This window comes from Carassius carassius, chromosome 24 (assembly GCF_963082965.1).
Source record: "Carassius carassius chromosome 24, fCarCar2.1, whole genome shotgun sequence".
Classification (NCBI taxonomy): Eukaryota; Metazoa; Chordata; class Actinopteri; order Cypriniformes; family Cyprinidae; genus Carassius; species Carassius carassius.
In genome coordinates this window covers 25,449,929-25,462,566 of record NC_081778.1, presented here as the reverse complement: position 1 = coordinate 25,462,566, position 12,638 = coordinate 25,449,929, and the positions used below count along the sequence as shown (strand labels likewise).

The following is a 12,638-nucleotide window of genomic DNA, read 5'->3' as shown; positions in this document are numbered from 1 at the left end:
CCCTTTCACTCCAGTCCCCAAAGCAGCCAAGATTAATAACCTCTCGAGCAGCAGTGTTGTTTTACAGCATGTCTTACTGTTTCTGCATTCAGACAAGAAGAATCACAGGGGCGGCTGCTGAATAAACTGCTTGGCTAATCTTTTGTTTTGTTCCCCTATCCTTGAGCAATCCATGTGAATTTTAAACTTCGGGTGAATAGCTATGCCACCGACCCATGGCCCTGATCATATAATAGAACTGGACTGTTTGAATTAAAAATAAAATACCTTAATGTGTTTTATCTAAAATGACACTTACTTCTCTGTTATATTAAAACGATAATTCACCCAAAAGTGAATCATCACTGATCAGTCACTCATTTAAATTACAATTAATTACGCTTTTGCATCATGCCATCATCATCTTCTTAATATTCAACAGTGCGAACTTTATGACTCTAACCATTAAACATTTAAATGACTACGTTAAATTAATTAGATACATTATCCCGCGTATATCAGAGGAAAAAATCATAGCACAGATTCTGTCTGTTGCATTCTGGGAGCTCAAATATCTGTGTGATGCACATGAACCAATGAGGTTTGATCTGGCTTGTGACACGTACATGTGATGTTCATCCTTCAATCCTAAATTAAATCTGTTCATCATATAAAGTGATTGAATCTTTTCACAAGTCTCAGACTATACTGTCCATTCACACAGATTAATTGTACAAAACCTTTAAAGGCACAATATGTAATTTTTCTGCTTTAAAAATAGCAGAAATCACTATATCTATGTTATATATTGTGACGAGTGGGGCGGGGCCGAGGGACATGGGAGCGAGGCCGGTGGAGTGATTGGAGATGAGCTACACCTGTTCGACCCACCGGTCTCGAGGCCCACGGAGGAGATGGAAGGATATAAAACTGGAGCGACGACAGTGAAGGACGTTATTTTAGGTTTTGGTTTCATTTTGTGCGCACCAGTCGTCCGTGAGGGGCTGGTGCGCTGTTTTGTGTTTGTTTTGTAATTAAAGTTTCATTTTGATTATCCGCCGGTTCCCGCCTCCTTCTTGCCGAAGATTAGCAAGGTTTAATTCATTACAGTGGTGCCGAAGCCCGGGAGAAGGAGGGACGCGCTGCTGAAGATCCCTCGCCGCTGTGGTGAATCCGCGGTGCCAACGAGCAGGCGAGGAGTGTGCCGCCATGGACGCTCGAGGCGGTGGGCTGGAGCGAGTTGCCGGGGACGGGCGAGCTCGCTACCGGCCGCCCACGATAGGGAGGGGCGGCTGCCGTCCGTGAGGGAGCGGAGGAGTCTGCGCCGTTCGCCAGGTGGTCGGAGCCTGCTGCCATCCGCCGGAACGGGGAGGAGCAGGGAACGGGGGACTCCTGCCGGCTGCCCAAAACCGGAGGAGCCGTCGCCGTCCACCGGGCGGCGGAGGAGTGTCGTGCCGTCCGCCGAGGGCCGTCCAGTGCCACCGCCAGGCACCGCGGAGGAGATCGCCCAGCTGGTGGAGGGCCGAGCAGCGGTGCGTCTGGGAACCGGATTTTTTATTTTTTTTTCTCCCCTCTCTCGTCTCTGTCGCTCCTCCTGCCATCTCCTTTTCTCTCGCCTCGCCTGTCCTACCCCCAGGTTCCCGCAGGTCCCCGTGAGCGGTCCCCCCCGGAGGGAGGGAGGGGGTGGGGACCCGGCAGAATGCCAAATACAAAGGTGAACAGAAGCAAAGAAGAGACGAAGAAGAAAAAGTAGTAGCTAGCCTTGATCGAGACTATTATATTTTATATTTATATTGTTTATATTCATATTTATACCTCAATCAATAACTTAGTTATGGATCATGATTATGCTTTGCCTGCACGTTCTGTGAAGCGCAAACGTACGGGTGAAATAAATGACCCGAGAAGGTTTTGGGACAAGAGAAGAAACAAGACACGGGTAAATATTGGAGCTGCATTTCCAAGATGGAGAGAGCTTCATGACAAGCTGAAACTACAGAGAGATGCCGAACTCGCTTGCATTCTAATAAACAGGTATACATCCATTCAGCTAACTGTATCTATCCGTATATTTTGTGAAACGATGATGTCTTGTGTAAAACGCAGACGGACTAGCTCTCATGTATAGTATAATGTAAATCCACATTTGTTCTATATCTAGCTGGATAAAGTAGCTTCAAATGCAGTTCACTATCTTGTTCAATATCATAGTATAAACGTAATTATAATTATTAACGAAAGGCGACCGTGTTTTTTAACATATATTACTACTAGCTAGATGGAATATTGATTTGATAGGGGTCTGATAATTCATATATCTCTCCGTTCGGAAAGACGTGATTGTCAAAATGCTAAGTTAGAATGAGTGCAGAATGTGGGGAGCGACAGAGCGCGTGTTCCAATGACAACAACTCCCATGAGCCCACGCTCTTTCCCGACGTCATCAAAGTACGTCTTATGTTATTATTTTGATTGAGTGACCCCTGGTGGCCAAAAATCCCATACTGTACGTTTAGAGGGTTAATTCACCCAGAAATGAAAATAAGGCTGTGTTTTACTCACCCCAGAGTAATCCAGTCAGAATCCAGTCAGGGTTATATTAAAAATGGTCTTTGATCTTTCAAGCTGTTAGATGCCACTCAGCGGATGTTTCATGCATCAGTCCAACAGAAGTTAAATAAAAAGCACCTGTCCATAAAAAAATTGTGTCTCACACAACATCAGGGGGTGAACAAAGGACTCCTGTAGTGAAACGATGCATTTTTGTAAGAAAAATATACTTAAAATGTAATAATCACTTTAATGTAGCTTGCACCAACAGTTGAACACAGAATCAGCTCCAGGCTGATGATGTATGAGGTCAGGGCTGCGCATGCACCAGTGAGTCTCGTGAAAACCAACATTTGTTAACAAGAGCAAAGGAAGCGAAGTTTCCTTACTTTAGCAAAGGAAAACCAGTCTCCTCTTGGCTTATATCGACATCCTCTGACATTCTTCTTTACAAATCCTCGTTTTGTACTTCTAATTAGTGACTGTTGTTTTGTTTTGATCTCTCCGCTGCATTTCCGTGTGCATCACTTTTGAGCAGCACATGCACAAAGCAGAACTCATACGTCATCCGCCAAGAACTGCTACCGTTTACAACAGTGAACGCAAGCTAGATTAAAGTGATTATTACGTTTAGAATATGGATATTTTTCTTAGAAAAATGCATCGATTCGCCACAGGAGGTCTTTGTTCACCCCCCAGAGTTGTGCGAGACATTTTTTTATTTTATTTTTATGGATGGGCGCTTTTTATTTAACTTCTTTTAGACTGATGCATGCAACACCTGCTAAGTGGCATTAAACAGCTAAGATCAAAAACAGTTTTTAATATAACACTGGATTCGTCTGAAAGAAGAAATTCATAAACACCTAAGACGCTATTCCTTTAATTCCCACAGCGGTTCAAGTGGCTTTTGCAGCTGGCAATCACATTAGACAGCACAAAGACCTGGATAATTACCTTTCTCCAGGGCTACAATACCCAGAGTGTGATAAAATATCAACGGAGCACACCTGTGTTTTTGCGGCCACAGTGTGCTGTGCCACAGCATCCATACAACAAAGCACTCTACATATCCAAAAAAAGAGATGCCTGCAGCCAGTTCTCATGTGGGGTATGATGGGATTGATTGTTAAAGCTCATATAAACTCATTACAGGCCTCAGTTACATCAGCATATTTCACTGTCTCCACTTAAACTGTTTCATGCCCAGATAATCCATGAACCAAGCAGTCGATGCCGATGTTGCACCTGGAAGCACCTTTAAATAACTTTAGAGCACATGTACTGTGCATTAATTTTACTTTAGCCCCGTGCCATCATCTTCTTCTTAATATTCAACAGTGCGTCATTTAAATGTTTAATGCTATGAGTCATAGATATATTGTCCCGGGTATATCAAATGTAGCACAGATTCTGTCTGTTGCATTCTGGGAGCAAGTTCATCCTCACAGGGAGCCGATTTAATGACAAGCACACACAAATCAACCGCAAAATGAATTAGCTCCCTTCAGGCACACACGCGCACACACAAATTAACTTGTATTTATACATACGCCACCGCATGCCCGCAAACAAACACTTCTACAAGCTTGCACAGAAGAAAAAGCAGCCCTGGCCTTTCTCCAGAGAAACGCAGGTGGATAAAAGGTTTCCAAAAGAGGGGAAGGGCTGACTCATTCAGGGCTCCAGAGGGATTGTGAGTATCCTCAGTCACACGCCACAGACCTAGAACATGTCCAATTAGTGCTCCTCTTCCACTCCTTCGCTGTGGAAGCCTGGCAAGCGCACACACGATAGTGCAGACGTGTATTTGAAACTTTTCAAAGAACTCTACAGGAGACTTTAAATGAGTCAGACACCATTCAGATTTTTTTTTGGCTATTATCAGAAAAGCTGAACAGATCCCAGTGACAGATTTTACCCCTGAAAGATCATCTCGCTTCGGAAAGCCAGCTTCAGAAAGATAATGATGGGTGTAATGATGACTATATTGCAGGGGTGTTTTCTTTGAGGAGGCGAGGAAGGAAGTGCCATGCACCTCAGAAATATGAATGAGAAAACTACTGCAGATCCAAAAACCAAATAAAATGAAACCGAATGCGAAATAGTGTCTAAAGTACAAATTTTTTAAAGTAATGCTGTGCAACAATGACAACAGCAGACACATTTTCATAAAATAAAGGTATCTAGAAAAGTATTTGGTGTATAAAATGTAAAAGATGTTAGGAAAGACATCATATTTCTGTTTCTGAGTGCCTTGTGACAAAATCAAATCAAATACAAAATCAAATACAAGGCCAAATAGTATCTAAACTGCACATTTACTGTAATGCTGTCCGGCAGTGACCGCAACGAATATAATTTCAGACAGAGTCTAAACTCCTGACTACAGTGGCAATTGCTATACAAAATGTAAAAGATGCTAGGAAAAACATAATATATGTGTATTTTTGAGTACCTCTGTGTCTTTGAGCCGTTCTTTGTTCCTGTGAAGTGGAGAGTGGTGCTGTTGTACAGTTGAGGTGTTACGTGTCAATTCTCCATTCTTCTCATGGTCTTCTGAGGCAGTCTTGGACCTTGACCAATTACAGATGTTATCTGCACACAGGATGATATCACTAATCATACACAGCAGGGCTCTATCATCAATACCCATCAAAATTCACCATTAACAAAATCTGTGGACCTTGAACTTTAAATCATGTGTGCAATGTAATTAATCAGGCAATAATATTATATATGATATAATAAGAAGACACTAACACACATCACACATTTCAAAAGTGACAGACAGTGCCATATTCTCGCCTGTATCTGATCCCTGCATGTGGCTGTGGGTGATGTGTTGGGCTGCCTGGCACACGTTGTGCTGAAGGATACTCAGGCATTCTCCCAGACAGCTGAGTGTGGCTGCAGACGTGGCTTTGAGGAGGAGCAGGTCCTGGTCGAGGGAGGACAGCGGCCCGCGGCTCGGCAGCGACTCGATAGAATTCACCAGGTTCTTCTGCTGGCCCTCTGCCTGGGACATGAACTAAAAAACACGTCAACACACAGACTTCTCATCGATTCCACTTGGACTATTAAAACATCTTAAATCAATCTGAACCGCTTGTACACAGCATTTTTACAACATCTTATTTTACTTCTATAGATCACATATACACACATACACCGATTTTTTTTTTAAGTATCAATTTTCATGCAGGATGCTTAAAATGACAACAAAGTTGACTTTGATTAAATCACAAATAAATAAATGAATACATATTGAGGTAAAGAAGAAATGAGAAGTGTAATACTGTAAACTAATCCAGGGGGTTTTATTCCAGGTGTCAGATTTAGAGCAGACTGAAACACCTGTAATCCTCCCGGAGTGAAAGTAATCTCCTGGATTAGCTCAATTCTGTCCTCGTCTCTGCACAATTTCTCAAAACAAACCACATGCTGCTAACTGCATATCCCTCAGACTGAGACTATATGACATATTCGGGTGTATGTTGCTGAGTTTACTTTTATTTGCTGCTTATGAACACTCTAGTGTGCATGAAAACACGGGATGTTTTGTGACAGAGCACAGGATCGTGAAACGAGTCTTGAGGGAAAGTTTGTAGCATTTGCCACCTCCGTTTGATTCTGTCATGAAGGTAATGACTATGGGCTCTCGTGGTGGTGTGGATATTGAGCAGCTCTAACGAAATGCAGACAGATAGCTGAAGAGGAGGAGAAACTTGCAGGATGTGACTCATCACTGTAGGTCGCTCTGTACACACATATTTTTTCTCTCTCTCTCTCCTTCCTCCATTCCAGCGGTTCAGTGATTGCAACACTATTACAGCACAGCTGCAGTTTTAATGGAGGAAACTTACACTCTTAAAAGGAACATTAGAGTCTCCTCAAGATATCTGCCTCATTGAAACAGATAAGGTTTTATCTAAATATTAATCCTAAACAATCGGAAACAAATAAGATATATAAAAGATGCACATACACTGTGAAAATATTTATGCTAAACAAGGCTGCATTTATTTGATTAAAAATACAGTAAAAACAAAAAGAGTAGGAAATATTATTACAATTTAAAATAACTTTTCTATTTAATAAACTAAAAAAAAAATGCAAAGCTGAATTTTCTGCAGCCATCACTCGACTTTAGTGTCACATGATGATCCTTCAGAAATCATTCTAATATGGTGATTTGGTGCTAAACAAACATTTCTTATTATTATCAATGTTGAAAACAGTTGTGCTGCTTAATATCTACAGTATAAACCATGACACACATTTTCTAAAGATGAATAGAAAGTTCAAAGGAACGTAATTTATATTTAGATATCTTTTGTAACATAACAAGTCTTACTTAGTCTTACTGTCTAATAATTTAATGCATCCCTGAATAAAAGCAACAATTTATACAAAAAATAAAATTAAATAGTGATGATAATCTTTTGAACAGTACTGTATAAAAATAAAACATTTAAAGCAATAATTGAAAAAATATATTTGTTTCACTCTTTCTCACTCACTTTTTGTTGTTGCAAAACCTGTATGTTGTTAAGTTTAAAAGGAAAAATGTCCAGACATTTGAAATTTCATACAGAAAAGGGCTGCGTGAAATCTCTCTTTATGCACTCCAAGGACAATAGAAAGTCATACAGGTTTAGAACAACCTGAGGGTGAGTAAATGATAGGTAAACGATCTCTTTAAATGTGGTTTAACAGGTTAGACTTCTGTCGCATAGACAAAGATGGCATCATTAAATAATTCATTGACACAGGGATATCACTGCTAGCTCTTTCTATGACAAGTGAAATACTTTTGAGATTTCTATAGTAACTGTCCTGTCTGTCTGCTACAGCATGGCAAACTTTGAGCGCAGAAGAGATTTTGCAGTTTCACTCATAACCTACCTCTCATGAAAAATTGATGCATCTCTTTAAACTCTCTCCTTGATCCATTTCTTTTTTCTTTTTTTTTTGGTAAGTATTAAAGGACAGAGAGAGGCATCACAGCTGTCACCTGCTCTCAGGAAAGAATTCCGATGGATCCCTGTGCACAGGTTCAGTACAGATCAAGATCCTGAAGCTGATAGATCACACACACTCAAAACTGTTGCATAATGCTAAGAGAAAATAATAAAATAGCATTAAAGGGATAGTTCACCCAAAAATGAAAATTCTGTCAGCATTTACTCTGCCTCATGTCGTTATAAACCTGTATGAATTACTTTCTGATTTGGAACAGCAAATGGGAACATTTGAAGAATGTAACCTGTGTTTATCACATTAGTTCATGAAATGCTAATGAAGGGGACTCAGTTTCAGGTCTGGCCTTACTCATAATTCCTTTAAGAGTATATAATAATCCATTATTGAAGAGTAAGTAAGGGTATAAATGTCTGTATTCTATATTCTTGAAGTATTGACATAAAGCACAGATAATTCTAGCACACCTCTCAGGATGTGTTACTCATGAAGTGATATTGTAGAATGAACAGAAAATCAATTCCTTGTACTCAATCTCTTTTTACCTCTCCCTCTCCAGTCCCCCCTTCTCAAAATCTGTCTTTCTGGTCATGTCTTTTTCATTTTTTCCCCGTCAAAATGTTCATATAAGAAAGGTTACAGCTCTCTCAGTCACTCTCCATCACTGTCACTTTCACACACACACACACACACATCATTTCTTTTTCTCTCTCATTCATGCTCTTAACAAGACATGCAAAACTTTGGCTACAAAATAAATATATTTCGAATACACTAAGTTTGGGGTCTGTAAGTCTCCAATGTTCAAACATACAGATGTTTTTTTTTTTTTTTTGATATTATATAATATGACAATTTGGTGCTCAAGTAACATTTCTTTTTATTACAAATGTTGAAAACATTGTGTTGTTTAATATTTTTGTAGAAACAGGAACCCTTTTTTGTGTTCTTTGATAAATAGAATGCAGAACAACATTTATTTTAAACAGAAATCATTTATAATATTATAAAATGTCTTTACTGTAACCTTTGATCAATTTATGCATCCATGCTAAATAAAAGTATTAATTTCTTTAAAACAAACATACAAACAGAATTTTTTTTACTGACCCCATACCTTTGAATGGTTATGTACATCCTCACTAAAAAGAGAGTCAAAAAAGCCACCTCAAGGCTGCATGTGGTTTTCTTTTAGTTAGATTCCAACCCTGTTATGCATTACTTCACAAATCTATGGAATATTTAAATCTGAATGGTCGATCACAGCATTCAGCAGTCAGATATTTGCAGAATACCATCAGATTTATACTAGACCAAGTCCTGTCCACCTTCAAACAGACACATCAACACTTCCCTATGATCATCTCTAATACTCACTAATGATTTCTGTGTGAATGCAATTTCCACTCACACTTGTTGAGGGGAAACAGTGTGACTAATTGCACATCAAGCCATGGATAAAAATAAACGCAGCAGAATAATTAAAATGCCAACCATTTCATGCAACTATAACGGCAGTCACTTCAATTCAGGGAGCCTTTTTTATTAGCCTTAGCCAAATTTTTATTTTTGAAAGAAAATTAATACTTTTATTCAGCAAGGATGCATTAAATGAATCGAAAGTGACAGTAAAGACGTTTGCATTATTACAAACGTTTTCCATTTTAAATAGTTTTAAACTTTATATTTATCATAGAATACTGAAAAATATTAAGCAGCAAAACGGTTTTCAACATTGAAATTAATAAGAATTATAGTTTTGAATAAATAAATGCAGCCTTGGTAAAACCGACCCCAACAACTAGAAGTGTAAGTAACTATGGATTTCCACAAAGAGTATCAACTCTGCCAGTGTACTGACAAAGCCACATTGGTTCACCCAATGGTGTGGAATGAGGGTAGGACTATCTATGTGGTCAAGCAATGGCAAAAAGGTTGGTGGTCAGAGAAAAAAAAAAAATATAGAAATATATTTCCTAAGTATGATATATATATATATATATATATATATATATATATATATATATATATATATATATATATATATATATATATATATATATATATATAAATAAAATTTTACACCCAGTAAAATACTCTGCTTAACCCACTTGCAAGATATTCAGAGAGATTGCTAATAATAATTTCCACCTCACTGCTTAGATGCACACATATTTTGAAAGCACAATTTATGAATCTAAGCTGGTTTCCAATGACTTGCTGCATGTTTCCTTTGGACTGTCGGGGAAAGTGACAGTGTCATCTAATTTGAGGACAAAATAGAGCTAGAAAAAGCAGCTGTTTGTCAGGAAAATGTCACACCAGGATCATACAAACAGACGGTTTAAAACAAAGGAATAAACAAGTTTCGTAGATATTAATTAAAAGAGATATAAGTGGGAACTTCTTTAGTTAAGTCTTATTGTCGGTTTGATCCTCCTCTCCAAAAACCTTCAGTCTAGTCACACAGAACAGAAATATGAGATGTGCTAGGTGAGTTATGTGTGAATGTTTAATAGAATGGTTCACCCAAAAATGAAAATTAGCTGAAACTTTACTCCATCCTATGTGTAGAGGAGTTTCGACATCAGATTTGGAGAAATTTAGCATTGCATCATTTTCTGACCAATGGGTACAGTGAGAATGAGAGTCCAAACAGCTGATAAAAACATCACAATAATCCACTTGATGATCCAACTGATGAACTTGTGTTGATTAATGTTTTATCAGCTTTTGAGTGAACTATTTATTCAACAGCATTAAGGATTCATCTAATTCCTAAGTATGAGCAATAGTGATAGTGATGCTACTGGCATTCATTTCATTCAATACTGATACATGAATGCGATTGAGTACAATTTGTGTAGTTTTTTAGTCAAAACTGACAATTTCTAACATTCTCACTCCATTGTGAGGTATGACTGCAACAATGTCAAAACAGTGTTATGACACAAGCTTCTTGCTGAACAGCACTTTCTGATGCTGATGCAGCAATCACAGGCCAGCTAAGGTCGAGACGTCCCATAAGGGAGTCAGCTCAACACTGACAGTGCTCCTGACTGCATAAAGCTTAAAGCAAAATAACCGTGTGCTTTGTGTCATAACTACTAACACGTGACAATCCAAAACTCTTTGGCAGAGCAGACAGACAGTATTTAATATATAACCCTTTCATGCATTTCATCGGTTACAATGGACAGACCACAATATCGTGTAAACTTGAATCTAAAATTTTCTTTTGACAAATGGAGTATTGTTGCAAAAACTGGATTGATTTACTAAGCATATTTGACCAAGGTAAAGTTACATAAATGATGTTTTATAGAAATAGCAAAACTGATTTCTGACAGACCTGGAAGCATCAGTAAAAATGAAAATTTCAAACAAATAAGTAATGTTTTGCATCATAACTAACAAGTGTTATTTTTGTAACTACATACTGTATATTTGTTAATTTTATATTAGTTTTTTTTTAATTGTTAAACATTTTATTACTATTATTTTATTTCATTATAATTTATTTTAAAATAATATATATATATATATATATATATATATATATATATATATATATATATATTTATCTATCATTGTTGCTTACAGGAAAATGCATATAATACAAAAAACAAGTATATAAAATGAAAGTATATAAAACAAGTAATATAAAATTTAATATAAAAAATATAAATATAATATTGAAGAAAGTTACATATAGAATTGTATATAAAGTTATACATAAACATGCAATTAAATATTTTTTTAAATACTAAATATAACTACATTTTATATATACATATATGTATATACACACACACATACACATTTTTAATATAAAATATTTTTTTTATAACAAGTTTAATGAATATGTTGCCAAAAATATAATTAAAATGCCAAAAATCTGAACTAATAATCTGAACCAAAAAAATCTAGTTAAAAACCCCTGACACACACTGCAAAACATCAGTGTATTTAACAGTGGCTAGCTGGCTCTGTCTGACTCTGTCCGTACCTCTTTGACCTGGTGCAGTCCTGCAGGATGCTGACTGCAGGCCCGTTGGCTGGTGGTGGGGGACTTGTGGTGGGTGATGGTGATGACAGAGGCAGGAGTCCCGTGCTGGGGGGTCTGTCTTTGGGTGGAGATGGAGGAGCACTGCGGGACAGGGTGTGGGTGGAGGGAGAAGCTGCGGGTCCGGCCGACAGATGAGGAAGAGGATGTGTTGCAGGAGGAGGAGGAAGATGAGGTGCAGCCCTGAAAGAGACAGCAGCAATGGCAGCAGCAGGAGTGAGAGGGAGTGCAGGCTCCCAGGCCTCGCTTCCCGACGGGTACAGACACTGGCCCTGTGCTGCCAGCACGGTCTGCCATCACGCAAAAGAGCATCATCGGCCTGACACCACCAAGACAGCAGCCACATACAGACAGGGAGGGTGAGAGGAAGCAAGGGCAGTGCATGGTGGGAGACAGTGCAATATGAGACAGCAGAGAGAGGAGGAGTGAGCTTCCTGTGGAGAACTGTTCTCCACTGCAGAGAGATAAAGGTAGTCACTCATTTGAAATGCTTTCATCTTTAAAAGCTCTTCTGCTCAACCTGAGAACAGCAATCTCCTTCCATCACAGTTAAGCAGAGACATCATTTTTCTGAGATTCACAAAAGCATTTAGTGCACTGCTGATGAACAAAAAATGCACTAAAGCAAGTGTCTAAATCATGCTTTCACAAATGTCACTAAATTGCAAGTCTAACAAGATCTATAGTTTTTTTTTTAAGGCTATGAAAAAATGTCTTCCACAATGTCTCTATGGATTTGTTTTTTTACCACACTGCTACATTGTTTCTAGGGTGTCATGGATGACTGGTTACTGGCTGAAGAGAAAAAAGCTTTCTATGATATCCTCATCCCTAAGCATGGTTCATGGAAATTTACACTTTTATTCAGCATTAAATTTGAAAGTGACTGAAAAAACATTATAATAAATATTTAAAAAGATTTATATTTCAAATAATTACTGTTCTTTTTAAGTTTCTATTCATCAAAGAATCCATCAAAGTATCATGGTTTCCACAAAAATACTGTAGTAAGCAGCTCAACTGTTTAAAACATTGTTAAAATAATAAATCAGCAAATTAT

At 38.2% G+C, this 12,638-nt stretch overlaps 1 protein-coding gene across 1 annotated transcript in view; it reads right to left on the bottom strand.

The window, feature by feature from the left end:
• Positions 1-12,638, bottom strand: part of LOC132103283 (oxysterol-binding protein-related protein 10-like) — a 43,463-nt gene that overhangs the window by 19,292 nt on the left and 11,533 nt on the right. The window contains exons 4-6 of the mRNA XM_059508256.1: positions 11,522-11,761; positions 5,329-5,560; positions 4,988-5,118 (exon numbers count right to left, since the gene is read on the bottom strand). Of these exons, the coding sequence (XP_059364239.1) occupies positions 4,988-5,118; positions 5,329-5,560; positions 11,522-11,761 (603 nt within the window). The remainder of the gene's footprint in view (positions 1-4,987; positions 5,119-5,328; positions 5,561-11,521; positions 11,762-12,638) is intronic.